Source organism: Plectropomus leopardus, chromosome 19 (genome assembly GCF_008729295.1).
Source record: "Plectropomus leopardus isolate mb chromosome 19, YSFRI_Pleo_2.0, whole genome shotgun sequence".
NCBI lineage: Eukaryota > Metazoa > Chordata > Actinopteri > Perciformes > Serranidae > Plectropomus > Plectropomus leopardus.
In genome coordinates, this window is record NC_056481.1 from 24,871,192 (window position 1) to 24,887,543 (window position 16,352).

The 16,352-nt window shown below is 41.8% G+C and overlaps 1 protein-coding gene across 1 annotated transcript in view; it reads right to left on the reverse strand.

Moving 5' to 3' along the window:
• Positions 1 to 370: 370 nt before the first annotated feature.
• The window catches only part of LOC121958945 (protein shisa-6), a 90,378-nt gene continuing 74,396 nt past the window's right edge, over positions 371 to 16,352 (reverse strand). The window contains exons 5-9 of the mRNA XM_042508130.1: positions 10,656 to 10,718; positions 9,358 to 9,378; positions 4,230 to 4,382; positions 1,946 to 2,049; positions 371 to 1,719 (exon numbers count right to left, since the gene is read on the reverse strand). Coding sequence (XP_042364064.1) covers positions 808 to 1,719; positions 1,946 to 2,049; positions 4,230 to 4,382; positions 9,358 to 9,378; positions 10,656 to 10,718 — 1,253 coding nt within the window. The 3' untranslated portion in view covers positions 371 to 807. The remainder of the gene's footprint in view (positions 1,720 to 1,945; positions 2,050 to 4,229; positions 4,383 to 9,357; positions 9,379 to 10,655; positions 10,719 to 16,352) is intronic.

The window sequence follows — 16,352 nt, forward strand, 5'->3', positions numbered from 1 at the left end:
AAGAACAAAACAAGCTAGCCGTCACTATTCAAACCCAAAAATCATAAACAGAACAGAATATTTTTTTATTGATTGTGCTTTGTAACCCACAAAACCACTTCATTTTAAGAAATGGAACATCTGTCAGAGGCACCAAACAGAAGTGCTGATAACATCCATTTCAGTTTCTCTCATTGAGATTCACTAGAGCTATGAGTTGGACAGGGCGTACAAATGGTTGTTTTTTTGTTCATTTATTTATATATTTATAAAGTTATAACAGGCTCAACCTTGTTCATCACCTGTGGTGGTGTTGTATTGCACAACAGAAGTCACGGAGGAATCGGTCTATGTGTTTAACCATGCAAAGCCCTTTAAGATTTGCCAGAAAAGGTCACAGAATAGATTTGTTGGACAAAGGGGGGGGGCGATAAAGGCTTAAACAGACACAATCAGTGTTTTCTCACTAAAACATACACAGAATGAGGCCGGAGCCTGGGGATGAATAGGGTAATCAAGACAGTGGAAATAATAGGCAAGTTAGCTGGATAATACCACACCTCCCCCCATCCACGACCCTCTCTGGCGTCAGATCTAGCTGGGCCTGTGTTTGCAGTGTACAGTGTAGCTCGTTTTTCCGGTCTCTCTCAGTAAGCGTGTGGATGTTCTTGGTCCTGGAATCTCTGACTTTGCAGGAACCTCAGTCAAAGAAAGTGAAATCGCCACCGTCCTACTCTAAAAGAAGGCCAGCGTACCCACGTGCCCCTTTTAATCCCACCCCCCTGGCGCACAACAGTGCTCCTTCCAGTGCAGTTCAGGTAGTCGTGGTTACACAGTCACCTCAGTCTTGCTGCCTGTGCGGTAGTGCTGTGGCTGCTGTTGCTGCTGCTGCTGGTGGTGCGGCGGGATATAGTGGAGCTGTTCCACAGTATGAGTCCGTCTGGAGGCAAATGCCTGCCTCTTGTTTGCTGTCTGGTTCATGGCTAAAGTGTTGGAGTGCCCACTGCCTCCCGCTGCTGCTGCCACGCTGCTGCCGCCACCGCCACCGCCACCGCTGCCACAGCCACCGCCGCCGCCGCCACCGCCACCGCCACCATTGTTAGAGGCACTGGGATGGGAGTGCATTTTGGTCATCTTGTAGCGATCCATAAGCGGCGTGGTCGGTATGAACACATCTGTGTGCGAGATGGCACGTGACATTGACTTGTCGCTGCCGCGAAACCCGCCAGAGATGCTGCTCACCATGCCGCGCTTCAGCGACATCATCAGCTTGTCCGGCGAGAGCAGGGGATCCTGGGAGAGGAGGCGGTCTTGTGAATACAGGCGCTCTTGTGAATAGAGGCGGTCTTGAGAGTAGTGGCGGTCTTTTGAGTAGAGGTGATCCTGTGACAGGAGTCGGTCCTTGGAGTACATGCGGTCCTTGGAGTACAGGCGATCTTGGGAGGTGTGGCGGTCTTGGGGAAGAAGACGCTCCTGGGATCGGAGACGTTCAGCTGACAGGAGCTGCTCGTCTGACAGGATCCTGCCTCCGTAAGGGGACATACCATTCGAGGACATGCTGTAGTCCTGCTGCGGGGCTCTCTGCGGGGACAGGACTCGGTCCTGGGACATGGCCCTCTGGACACGACGAGGCCTCTGCCTTTGCTGGGACTGCTGCTGTGAGGGTTGCGACTGGGAAGGGGCCTGGGACATGGAGGACTGCGGGGGCTGGCTCTGGAGCTGCTGCTGCTGTTCCCGGTGCTGTTGAGCAAAAGATGAATGAGGTGAATTTATTCACAAACTAAGGGGTAAAAGGCTCCGCCACCCACTACTGCAGGAAGCAGAGAAAGACCAGCCATAGCTTCTAACAAATTCAAATGTGGAGACTCAGAGATAACACTCTCTCTGCCTCACGGATGCATAAAAAGCAAAGAACACGACCTTGTTTAGACGCCTGCACTCTTAAACCGAGCACTTATGTACCCACCTGGTCTTGAGTCATTTTGAGAACATGCAAGGGAAGCGTGCTTCTTGCTGCCAGGTCGGGCAGGTGGCGCTTACGAGTGTAGTAGTCCTCGACTTCTTTATCTGCTGCAGAGGAGACAGGAATGAGAAGAAAAAAAACAGAAGCAAGAGGTGAAGAGGAGGTTCAGGGAGGGAAAGCAAGAGAAAACACGGGTAGGTGTTAGAATGCAAGGGGAGAAATCGGATAAAGTGGGATTGGAGAACATTGCGCACAATGCAGAGAAAAGTGTTGGCGGACCCATCTGTGTTTCACCTTTCCAAGCTTATGGAGGGGAATAGAAAACAGAGAGAGACGCAGGAATCGCAGTCAGACTGTATTACATGCTAGGCACATAACATCAACACATCCAGGCTTCATCTGGGAGGCTACAGGCAGCTCTGGCTGTGGGAGCAAACTCTGCAAAGGTCATGTGAAAGTCTATAAACAAACATGGTCATATCATACAGATAACACACAGGCACCTCGTATGTTCATGCTGCAAAGCTTATTGTATTATTGAACAGTCACTTCCTGTTAAGAATGGAGTTTTTTATGTGCTCCAGTTTATTTGTGTGTACAAACAACATGCATATAAAAGCAAATCACAAAGACGAGAATACATTTCCAGAGACAGTAGAGTGTGGGAGTGAATGTGTCATCAACCGCATGCCACACAAAACAAACACATGCAGAAAGACTTTGAGTACAGGACCACACACATAGTGACGCACATTCACAAAAACTCTTCAAAAAGACAAAATGCGGCACAAATTAAAAAATGGAAACATTCATAAGTCCATTGTTATGAAGATACAAATTCTTCCTGAACACCAGCATGAATGTTTAAGCAGTCAGAGGTGGCATTTGTGTGGCGGGTATAAATCGCAGAGAGCAGACCTCTTCACCTCGTTGAGAATTCGTAGATGACTCCGAGCCGGTCTTTTTCAATAATGGGTGCAGCAGTGCTCACACCACCTGTCAAGATTACACTCAGCCAAAATCCCCTTCAGCTGCGAGCTAGGGTGCTCGCTGCAAATCGATTCATTATGAGAGATAATAAAAACAAGATGTTCCTTTCTCAAGCATAATAGTCTTCAGGATTCGGGCAGGGGCATTGCAAACTCATCAACTATATTACCACGGAGTGAATGAACAACTTGTGATGTATACTGTCCTGCGCTGCAATGGGCTAAATGCTTTTCTTCAGTTTGATACCAATTTGCATTAATAAGCAGTAGCATTCTTCTCTTTTATTATCCCGACAATGAAAACGCTGCTCTATCTTCCCTCCAGCACAATCCAACATGATCTATCAGTGTGCACACACTAGTTGAGCAACAAAAAGAAACTGCAGAGCCTTTTGGCTATTTGCTGCAACAAATAATTTGCTTTGGAAGCAGAAAGAAAGTTGGAAAGACTGAAGGACACTGCCTAAGGATATTTTTCCATTTCAACATTGCCTCCTCTGTGGGCTATCTCTGACAATTGAATTCATTTGGTTTTGCTTTACAGCCTAAACTATTACGTTAATTCTTCAAGCAAAAGGATGGTAATGTTTTTGTTTCTTCCAATACAAGTGAGGACCAGTAAATAGCACTGCATCCTGCAAACCTGTTTTGCCATTTAGTTTGAAATGGTGCCCAGCAGCTACGAGTGGGAGCCAGTGTGGAGTGAGCCCTGACGGGATGAGTTGTAGATCGTCATCCCTCACTTTGACTGCACGCCAGCAGTGAAGTGGGGCAGTCATGATGAAATTACACAAGCCTTAAGGAATATTTGCGTTCCACTCTGAGAATATCATGAGATGAGACCTCATTACGCAGCAGAAATCCAGCGTAGCACCACTAAATCAATACCGAGCCGGGCCGGGCACAAGAAGCCGCTTAATGTACTTATACGCTCCAAGAGAAATAGTGGCTGCAGCCTTTAAGTGGAGACAAGGGAAGCATGGAATATCAATGACTCATAGTTTTGCTTGAGATGACTAGGCTGATTTCATGAAGGATCAGAGTTGAAAAATGTGTATTTTAGGATTCTCAATGGGCAGTTGCAAAATTCTCCAGAAAAATGTCGGTTATGACTTTTTTTTTTTTTTTGGATGTCCTTCGTAGAGCAAGCAAATCATTTTCACAGCTGAAACACTTCAGAGCTCAGTAAGGAGTCAGGGAAGCACAATTAATGCAGATTTTTTTCTTTTTTGGTCATGCAGGGCATCAAGGGCAGGGAGCCTACTCTTGCATTAGTGCAGTGAACTTGTTGGACCTACTGAGTTTCTTCAGGGATGAGAACCGGTTGAGGTCGGCTTTGACGGCCGCCTCATAGGAGGGCGGCAGGTGTGACAGGCTCTGGAAGGAGCGTGAGAAAGACAGGTCGTAGGGTTCCGTCTGCGAGGTCAGGATGCCGCTTATCCGATTGTTTTCTGGAGACACATACATACATATACAGACACAGAAGAGGGAAGAGAAAAAATGGGCAGGCTGGCTTCTCCTATCCCCTGTAGCCCCCCTCCAAAAAGGGCTAGCCAGGATCAGGCCTTCATGGAAGACCACCTGCTGAGGTAGAAAAGTGAAGGCTGAGCTGGCAGGCAGGCTGGAGCTTTAGTTTTACAAATATTTCCTGAGGCAGAGGTGTTCTAAAAAATAGAATAAAGAAAGAATCTGTACAAAAAGTGCACTTTTTATAGTGCAAGTACTTGGGTTCAAATATAACAAAATATAGAGACCAGAATTTCTTCAGACCTTTGTCAGGTGTAAATAATTTATTGTTGTTGCCAGGGCTGTAGCTACCATCAAAGACACCGAGGACACGTCCTTGGTATCGTCTCTCCAGTCTCACCACTTTCTTTGTCTTGTTGAACTACCACAACACAGAGGGCTGTTAGAGAGTAGTGCTAAATTTTCTAAAGGATCTTTGGAATCCAAACATTATCTTGTTGCCAAGTTTCATGCTGTTTTTTTGGCTTAATGTTAATTAGCTACAGCAGATTTCAGCGCAGTCGCTACTTATTAAAAAAAAAAATATATATCATTTGTTAAAAACTTAAATTTCTTCTTGTATGAGTACAACAGTCCAGTTTGTACTTCAGTGGAGAGCATTACTTAAATGCACTCTCACTATAATCCTGGTGCCCTGTCAGTAAACTACTATTTCTACTTGTTAAATCAAAACAAAGAAAACTAACAAAGAAGACAAATGATATAATCATGACATGTAATTACGTGAGAAGAAACATGAGGTAGCACTGGAGCGTATATGAAAACATTTTTGGATCAAGGTCAGGCTGTTTTTTTTTTTTTAAAACAATGTGATATTAGAGAAATATGTGAAATGACCCTGACTTCATAACACTACATTATGTGGTGGTGGCTCATATTGTTTTTTTAAATCATGTGCTGGTGTTTTCGGTTAAAATAACTACGCTTGTTTACGGACTTAAGTTAGTTGTTAATTGACATAGTACAAGTAAGTACACAAGTAAAAAATGGTAAAAATGTAGGTTAAAAGAAGCCAGCATTGACTTAAGTTTTACATGGGACATGAACTGTGGTCTCATGAGTGAAAGTCTGGTGTTTGTTTCACTATTTGCCACATCGACCATCTAATAATGCAGACTTTCTTGCTCCTTATACTGCCTATAACGATTGGACAACTTCCCAAAAAGTGGAGCCAAAACCCAAACATCACTGTCAGGTGGTTGGCTGCGGTATAGGTTATAGACTCAGCCCCCCTTCATCTCAGTGAATGGGACATGGGTCAAACTAAAATCTTGAGGTGCAAATTTTCCCCAAAGATGGTTTCTGTCATTTTAGGTAGTTCTTTACTCATAGCTGTGTGTTTTAGTGTTTACTTTCTTATAATTTTGGTTTTATTAAGTAATTTGTTGTATAAAAAGGGGGTGTGACGTCATGATTGTTTGTCAACCAGTGTACTTGCAATCAATGGCGCTGCTTGTGATTGGTCCGACGGTGTATATCTGTTGTGCTGGCATGTAATTTCAACGCAACATCTGCCATCACCACGTAATGCGGTATTAAGAGGGGATTTTGGTCATTTAACTTATTTTTGTGAGGACGTGATCATTTTTCAAACAAAACTGCCGTACTTAAACATTAGCTTGTCGGACAAGTGAGGCATTAGAGGGACCAAAAAATAAACAGAGCAATGTTAATCCGACAGTGTATTTTAAGGTTAGCTCTCTGGGTTTTGTTTGTTATAAATGTGAATGTGATTTTTTTTAAAATACTGACAGCCTGAGATAAAACAATAATAATTATCTGCTGTAGTGCATGTCTACTATTTTAACTGGCAATTTGTAACAGTCAGTAAAAATCAGAAACCTGCTAATAGAAGAGTTTTGTAGTCTTTGTTTTGTTTATTAACAGAATAAGGAAAACTAAAGTCTTTATCATTGTAAACCTTGAACTGTATCCAAAATGGAACTGGCTAAATTCTTTGATTTGACTGAATTTGTTGCCTAAACGTAACTGTCAAAAGGACTCGGTACATCCCCACCAAAATAACATCCTGGACTTTGAAACAGTATTTTTAAATACAAAAATAACTAAACTCCAAGGCCACTTTTTTTTAGGGCTGAAAAGCAATATATATGGGTATTTAGTAGTGTTGCTGAGGGATCTAGGCCAAATTTTCCTCCAGGCCCTGACTACTTTTGAGACTTTTTTCCCATTCCAGGGAGAAGGCACTCAAGCTAAAAGTGGAGGATTTAGTTAGTCTTTAAGGAAAAAGACTTGTTGGTGGTCAAAAAGATTTTTTGAGGTTATTTTGGACTGATGACCTCAGTGTTTTTAAAAGCTTGGCTACAGCCCTGGTTATTAGCTTTTTGCAGTCCGAGACTAGTGCATGAAGCATGAGGACTTTTTCTGTCTCTTTCCTCCTGCCTTTTAATTTTACTAACACAGCCTGAGCTTTAACTCAGCCAGTGAGTTGAGAGTGTCAGCCTTTGAGAAATGGTTGCAGATCTAAAACTCCAACTTGCTGGTGGCAGCGGTGGGGGAGTAAGGCGGTCACATCAGGCACTCAGTGAACGGTTGGTGCTGGACTGACTTGACAGGTGACGTGGTGGTTTGACGGGAGGAAACAGCGGCCCAAAAAAGAAAACATTTTTTTAAAAAAAAAAAACAAGACAACACACAGAACAACAGATGTGTGCTGCAGAGTGACCCTGCTCGTGACAGTGCTGTGATGTGATCTGGGGCTGGCCAGGGAGCAATCCCTGGACTGGCTGTCGCTGATGTGACGTGATATGATGCCAGAAAGACGCAAAGGGGGAGTGACTGGACCAAAGCCCTCTTTTATTTTCGCCTTCGCTTTATCTCCCTTTCTCACACATGCACGCACACAAACATTCGCACTGTGTCCCATTCTCCACCGTCTTCCTTGCTCTGTCAATCTTATCTGTCCTACCATGCTGCCACCCACTTTCCTCCGCTCCTTAATTCTTTCTTGTCCGTTCAGTATTCCCCTCTCTCTCATTTTCTTTCTCACTCCTGCTCTATCTGGCTTTCCCCAGTGGGCTGTGAGTCTGTCACGCAGCGCAGAGCAGTGGGCATGGGTGCGGCTCAACACTAGCCTCCAATGGACAGATAAAAATAGGGCTTTAGTAACTGCTGCAGGATGGAGAGAAGGACAGGAGAGAGATGAGATAGAGATAAGTGAATCTGAAAGGAAAAAAAATTTAGACTGAAATAAAGAAGGAAAGAAAATAGCAGGATGAAACGAGGAGGGCAGCTCGGAATACTAGTACAGAGGAGTGGCAGCAGGGCCGGGCGACAGCATGGGGTCCTGGGAGCTGCAGGGAGGGAGTTCGAAGGATGTGAACGATCTGTGACTGGACTGTCTGCCACACTGCATCAATAAGAGGAGAATCGACTCAGACTGGCATGCTGTTAGCTATCTCAATCGCAAACACATTTCACTGCTTCATCACGATGGACAGTGCAACCACACAGACCTGACTCAAGTAGTCTTTGCAGATTTCAGCATGTGATTTTAAAGGATTAGTCAAGAGATAATGTTCTTAATGCCAACAAATGCAATAAAAAAGAACAAAACCAACAATTGATTGATCCTGCAAAACGTATTGCCTCGCACTGTGCCCTGGGTGGAGACTGCCCATTGTTCAAACATCCCATTATTGTTAAACTCCAACAGACCAAAAAATGTCCTATTGGACCCATTGCCCATTTGACCAACAGCCCGTTAACTGGAAAACAAATGCTCATCACTTGGAAAAGCACATGCTTACTGAATGACATCAATGAACCTTTCCTGATGCCAATTTGTATTTTTTCCTCTGGCGAAGACATGACCCTGACCTTGTACCAGGCTGTAAACATGTTTATTTCTGGGCATATTTATATAGGTATCTTTGGGCATTGACTCTGTTTTGGAGCCAGCCTCAAGTGACCATTCAATGAATTGCAGTTTTTGGGACTTTCGCATTGACTTCATTTTTTTAGCCTCAGGTTGTCGCCTGGGGATAATGGGCTATTGGATAAATAAGCTTCCGTTCCAGTGGGACATTTTTCCGAATATTGTGGTTTTGGAATAATGGGCCATTACAGCAATGGTTTGGCACCTACTGGGTGGCATGATCCCACATTAAAATAAAAAAAGGCACATACACATATCTGATTATCAGACTGTATCAAAATTTTGCTTTACTTAATTCATTCTGCCTGACACTTGTTGGAAAGAGGGTTTATTTTGTTGTTTTGTGCCAAACTATCAGCAAATGAAATATCATGGGCCGACCCCATTATCAGTCAACATAAAAGCTGAAGCAGCAGTTGCAGAACCAGTTAAAAAAATTTTTAACGACAACTCTAGAAATGTATTCATTTGAAGCTTTCCATTCTTCCTGTTGACTTCTAACAACATGTAGAGCTGCACAGATTTATTCTATGCTTGCTGCCATTTATTTCTGTACACTTTTTTCTGCAATTTTTCTTTTGACTTAGCCAGGTAACTAGCTAGCCATGTAGGAATACAATGCCCCCTTTCCTACTCCTTACTACAAAGCTGACTAGTCAACTATTTCTCCCTCTAGTCGGACCAACAATTTTTTGTGGAATTTGTTGACAAAAAGAAGACTGGACAGTAACAAAAATTATATTCTTTTGCATCTTTGACATGAGCGGACTTTCATGTACTCCCATTGGTAAAAAGGATTCTGGAACTTTTTCCACATAACAAACTTAAACGTTTTTTCCAATAATTATTAGCAAATGCTACTTAAATCAGGTCTGAACATACACCAATTCAAGTGGAAGACAGGAAGACACAAACGTAGGGTTGATTTGTGGTGTATGTGTACACAAATATGTGCTGGGATGTAATGAATGAGTTTTAAACTAAATGTATGTATGACTTACCACGTCTCAATGATCGGTGAGCTACCAAACCCAAGTAAAAAAACAAATATTTCAGAGACACGTTGGTGGTGAGAAAAGCAAAGCCTACAAAGACCTACTCCACAATTAGCATGACTTTATACAGAGATCCTCTCCAAAACCAAAACATATTTCAAATCAAATCAGCGTTAACGTCCTGAGGCATGTGCTGCACACTTATGTGTGTGACTGCATATTTTCTGCTGGTGATTTGCAGCTGTATACCCTGGTTGTTTCAGTCACAACCTGCGGGGGGTGGGGTGGGGTGGTGTCAGCGGGTTTTATCTAGAAAATACACTGCGTGCTGAAATTGGAAGCCTTTCAGGGAGTCTGTGATCAAAGTCTCTCTGTTAGATGTGTTGTTGAAATGGATTTTTCATGTTTTCCATAGATCTCCGAGGCATTATTCCATAGTCGCGGTTTGCTTATCCGTGTGCGTGTGTGTGTGTGTGCGTGTTTGCGCGCGTATGTTTGTGTGTGTGAAATGGACCACATGGTCAATTATGTCCATAAAGAAGAGGCCACTCTGGCCGAAGAATTCAAGCATAGTCACTGACTGTCTGAGAGCAAGTGAGTGAGTTTTTTTTATATATTTGTGGTTGAAACAAACAGAATATAAATAAAGTGGCGAGATCAGACTGATTTAATAAATACAGAAGGCAGTGAATATTCAGCTTATGGCCTCCTTTCTTCTCTTTTATCTCTGCTGTCTTTCCTCTCTCCAGTCTCCACCTTGCATCCTTATGCAACCGTTACTCTTCACATCTGCCAGTCTGCGACCCGGGGCCAGCCTCGGCTCGCTCAGAAGTACTGTTCCAACAAACAGCTGCATGACATCAGTAATAAAAACCGATTCACGGTGATGCTCCTCACAGGGAGCATGAGGTTACGGTGATAACTTTTGTACTTGGGGTTTCACGCTCTGTCAACCAGAGGACGGGACGACCTTGACAGAACATTAACTTGATACTCCGCCTATTGTATTCCCCTTAAAAGAGAGACGGACAGCAGCTATGGCTCGATCCCGCTCTCAGAAAAATGTTCATCACTATGGGCTGTGACACTTCTATGATTCAATCGTCGACGAAAAGGCCTAATTTTCAATAACAGAATGGATTCGCCTTGTGACAAATTGAAAAGAGGACCGTGTCAAGGGGTTTTTCACACATCGATGTCAAGCACTAAATTCAAGTTAATGCCATGGTCCAGGCCTCGTCTCAAACACTGAACTGAGCTGTGGATTCACTGGAATATTCCCCTCTCCCCCTAGTTTGTCTTACCATTCTTAGGTGTGCGTGTAGGGCTACCTAGAGCCACATGGTTATAGCTGTGCTGATGGGTACCTGCAATGACAAAAGCAATGAAAGATCTGTTCAGCGTCTATGAGGAGTGCTCTGTATCAGCTCACACACTGTACAGACCGTTAGGAGGGAGACAATTAAAGAGATAATTCACCAGTTTTGAGATATACTTATTTCACATTCACAAAATTAACAATTCACAAAACACACATTTATGTAGAAGAATTTGTATGTTTTAATCGACTTTTATAGTGTACACAAGTCACATTACCATTCTACTGCTGACAAACTTATTTAGTAGGTGAAATATCCCGTTAATTTCCTCAAATGAAGTTAATGGACATAAAAAAAGATGAGAGACATTATGGGATGAGTGAGGTTGCAACAGGGCGGAGTCCGCTCTGTGTTACCCTGCAAAACATTTTTTTGTTTACATCAAACAGAATCAAAAAAGTCAGAGGCTACAGTCGAAACTGTGTGGATGAAAAGAAAACAAACAAACAAAAAACAAGGCTGTATACAGTATTTATTACATCCTGTCCTGCAACACACAGGCTCCCATATTCTTTGGAAATTGTGTTAGTTGAAAGAAACTGAGACTTCATTAATGTGCGCATTAATCATGAAAAAAAATGCCTCACAGCAGCCAACATACTTCAACTTAAAGGAACACTTTACCCCCCAAATGATCTTTTGTACATTAGTTACTCAAAATTAAATTTGTGGGGAAAAAAAAATCTTGCACTCCTCCACAGTGAACAAAGGCTTCAAAAACTGAGAAAATTCATAATTCAAAGTCATTGGGGTCCATGTTTGCAGCAACACTATATCTAAATATATGCTGGCAAAAAGCCTCATATATAAAATGATATGCTGAAGTCTTATCATGTAGTTTCGATGTTTTCTTGTTAAACGCAGCCCCACTTTACTTCAATTCATCAAGTTTCTTTATGAATTTAACATAACATAGGCTCAGTGATACCCAAATGGTCATTTTGTGAGTAAAGTAGTCCTTTAACGGAACCAAACACAAATAGGCAGAACACAAGCAGAACACTTTAAAATCACATTGAAAACACACACACACATCTTTTTTTTTTTTTTTTTTTTTTTTTTTAAAAGGCTCATATTAATCAAACTTAAAGCAAAGACTGACTGACATCCACCAACATGACAACACATGGGCGGCACACAGACGCATTGCAAAGTGGGAAGTCAAAGTATTTTTTTGCCAGCTTGTTTTGTTTGCAGACACATCGTTGCCTGACTCATGCACACACTCACACAAACAACTGAAATGCTCATGTGCTTTCCTGACACCCCTTTTCTTTCCTGATGTTTTGTTGTGTCAGTCACAAATAAACCACCTCTACTCCGTCTTCAATTATCAAAAAAAAAAGAGCAATGGGAATATGTTTTCTATAAACTATATAATCATGCTTCACACGAACACCAGAATCTCCCATTAGCAGGACGCTAGAATAAAATGTTGGTGATGTACTAAAGAAACATGAAATTTCAACATATTTGCTACAGATAAAATGTACAAATGTAACAAAGGTATTTCTTAGTTGGGTGGAAAGGTCTAAATACTACAATACCAATTATCCTCAGCAACCATTGCTGTATAGAAGATACCAGATGCTAGTCAATGGCATGAATTAGAGGGGTAGCAAATAAATAAATAAATACATGAAAATAATCAAGAATCTAAAAGTCAGTTCCTGACTGTATGATTCATATTTTTTAACGATCTTCACAGCGTCATCTCTAGTTTCCACCCGCAGTTGACGGTGCACTGAGTAAAATTTTAAGCTTGGTTAGTGGGTTGTAGTTACTATCACCATTCACTTTTTATCAGAACCATGAAGTACCAGTTATTTCCTAATGCTATACACACAGCAATCAGAATTTTTCAACTAAAATAAGCATATGCATGTGAAAGATCACGACATTTTAAATTGTAGTTTGACATATAACTCCAAATCTAAGTTCATGTATAAACGCACATTTGTATGTGATTGTTTCCCTTTTTTGCAGGGCTTTTTAGATGTTGCATATGTTTGAATGTGATTGGTGAATGTGTTTCTAAAAGTGCTGGTGTTTCACTTATATGCAGCATTTTCCTGTGACAAATATGTTGCCAAAGAGTTAAAGACGTTTTCTATTTGCTCTCTTAAGTTGCAGCCCCCTACTATAAAATTCTTTAAAACATCACACACACGCATCCTCCCGTGTCTGGTCACTGCCTTTTTTTTCTCTCTGGCTCTCTGAGCGCATGAGTTGGTCTAATCAGCAGTAACAGTCTTCTGCCATTTTAATTTCCAAGTCAAAGAATAAACAACAGTTTCTCCCAATCATCATTCCGTCCTACTGTGCAGGGGTGTTTGCGGTTGACAGGAAATGTGATGCAGTGGTGCCGAGCTCGGCTGGGCACCGCAGTGTGGAGGTGCTTTAGTTGAAAGATGGGACCTTTACTGAGCCCATTGTACTGAGAAAGTTGATGAATGACAGCCATTCTCAGCAGTATGTAGGACTGTGTGTGTATGTGAGTGTAAGTGGGTTTGTATGTTTGTATGTGAGGAGGAGGCAGCGACAGATAGAGACCCCGTCGTAGAGTGTTGCCGTCGCAACACGTTCATTTGCTGTCTGCTGCTGTGCCTGTTTAAAAATGCATTAGAGCCAACCGCTGAAACATCCATTTACATCTGTCACAGAAGTGAAGGAGGAGAGGGAGGCCCAACGCTTTCACATCATGGGTTTCAATATTTGCTCGAGCTATGGAGATGGATGAGATGCTCCTTTACTGGCTTTCTCTTTTTTTTCATATAGATGCTTAACAGTGATCCCACAAAAGAGATGATTCAAAAGAGGGGAAGTCAAAGTAATCTGAGACTGTCTCCTGAATATATTCGATGAACAGCGTTGTAAGATAAATATATGTCTGTTTAGTTACCATCTGTTGTATAACAAGAGTAATTGAACCTGCAGCCAGGATGTAAAAGCTTTTATATGCTGTTCCTCGACACAAAGGTGTCACAGAACACTTTACAACAGAAAGAAACTATTGCTTATGGTGCTGAAATTGTCATTACACTACAACCCTTTATATCTGATTTATGGATGTATAATAACTTGAATTTTAATTAATTGTGAAGGTCATTTTTTATTAAACTACCCTGCCACGAGTGTCATTTCTAAAGTAAAATTCCTGGCAAAAAATTGTGTCCTTCTAAAATAGCACTACCACCTATTATTAATAGTCCATAAAAACTGCAAAGTGTTTGAAACCACTGCTCATTTTTATGTGTGTAAATAAAAAAAAAATTGTTTCCACTTCTAAAATAAAAGTGCCAGTTTTTCTGGACTGCATTTAAAATTGTGTGTCATAACCAAGAGATATAACTATAATTTCTGATACGGTTAACTTATATCTTAAGGGAGCCTATTATGTTTTTCCTTATTTTCTGTTATATATTTAATGTGACAGTGTCAGATGTTTATGGTGAACGAGGCTAAGGTTTTAATTATTGAGGTAAATGTAAAGGTATAGGTAATCTCTGAGCAAAAATTTAAAGGTTCAAACTGTTCTGAATATAAATGCTCTGTTTCCAACTGTTTAGTGTTTACGTTAAATCCTCTGCTACATTTAGCTACACGCTAACGTCAGGGAAACCTGTAATTTTTGGTAGTTCATTTTTTCCCTCATTTTGAATCATAATTCTACTGGAACATATCTGCTTGAGTTAAAAAAAACTTTCTATCTATGATTTTTGGCATAAAAAGTGCAGCTACACAATCATTACCCCGTTGCAAGTGCACTGCTACATGTAGCTACATGCTAACCCAGCTGAAACGTGTAGTATTTGATCTTTTAGAAGCATTTTATTGGTGATATTTCACGGCAGAAAGTGCCGCTATTCTTCGTTACAATCATTCCCTCGGCTGCAATGTAGAGACTTGAAGATACGAAAGACCCAAAAATGCTGACCAATTAGAGTAGACTGTGCTTTTTGGGAGAGGGCCATAAAGAGACATCCGCTAAAGCATAGCATCTCAGTCAAAGGGTAAGCACAGGTGTTCCAGCACAGACAGGGAAATATCCACATTTTTTTGCCCATTTAAAGCATGGGTACATGTTGTGGTAGAAACTTAAACTACAAGTATGAACCGGAAATGAGCATAATCATGGGAAAAACAAGTGAAAAATGTCAGTTAACATTTTCCAGGTCCATAACACAAATATCTTTTTATGCTGTAGAAAACAATCTGGGCAATTTGTAAACACATGCAGTTTTTTGTATACAAAAAATGCGTCACTATGTGTATGGTTTGAATAAAAAAGCTCAGCAGAAAGTTTTAATTAAAATATTGTAATATGCTGTGAAAAAATGGTCTGCTTTAATGCCAGTCAATGCAAACAGCCATTCTTCAAATCCATACTCATATCAGGATATCCTGAACATGTGATTAGTCAATCAACAAGCATATATAGACTTGTGAAAAAATAAAACTATGACATGCTACTGGAAGATGTAGTTAATTCCGCAACTAGTAGCTAGAAAACTAGAAAATCTCCCCGATTTGATAATTAATAGGTATTATTTTCCCTGTCCTCCACTTTAACGTACAGACAGAGAACCTTGACATGAAGCAAAATGCAATGTTCTTGATCTCTAAGAAGTCTGGTCTCAATCTGGTGATTTCATCTCAAAGCCTGTTCTGAGGGGTCTGCAGAGACAGGCCGAGCTGAACGGCCCACTGAGAAGAAGCAGAAGACTGTAGCTCATTAAGAACCTGAACCGTCGATGTTCAAGGATCCCTCTGTAATCTGGGGACCAATTAACCATATTCATGGAAGAGTCCCAGTACAACCAGCAACCCCCAACCTCTCAGAGCCATGAGGCTGCTTATCGGCTCAGAACACCCCTCTGCACCGTCACCCTCCTCACCTCTTTGAGCTGACATTGCAAAAATAACCTCAGCACACCGCGTTACCATGAAGCAGCTCCAGAAAATGTCTGTCAGTGATGAAGAGGGCTTACAGTGGGGGTGAGACCCCCTGGATGCACTGCAGTCCATTAGTTATTGCCTTCATCTCCTTAAACTGGCATATTAAAACAGATCCGAGGCCAGTGCTGTTGTCTAATCATACAGTGGGTTGATTATTTATGATTGACATGCTCTCCAGATTGTTGGGTTAAACAGGGTCCCTATCTAAATTGCTAAATGGATGTTTATCTGACAGTATGTTGATGACGCAGCTGTGTATTTGTCAGATGGTGTCACTCAGATTTAGCGTCTGAATCAACCATATCTCTATGATGGGTGGGCTGCAGAGCCCTCTTAAGACACTTTCTCCTGGATACAGTCGCCCTAACCTTCGCGAAATGATTACTCACACAAAATTTCCCTTCACTTATTACCGATCTCTGGAGAAAACCTCCTTGGCAAGTTTGCATAATAGCATCCAGATGGCACACAAGTGACTCAGTACTCTGACATTTGGCGTGGCATTTTGTTTCACATCACACTTCCAAACATCACATCCTCATACAGCACACAGGGGAGGCAGGAGAAGGCACGCTGGGCCGACCACTGAACACCTTGAACCCAGAGCCAAGGTTAAATGAGCATCTGCAGAATCGATTGGAGTCACATGCTGGGAGGTATTCG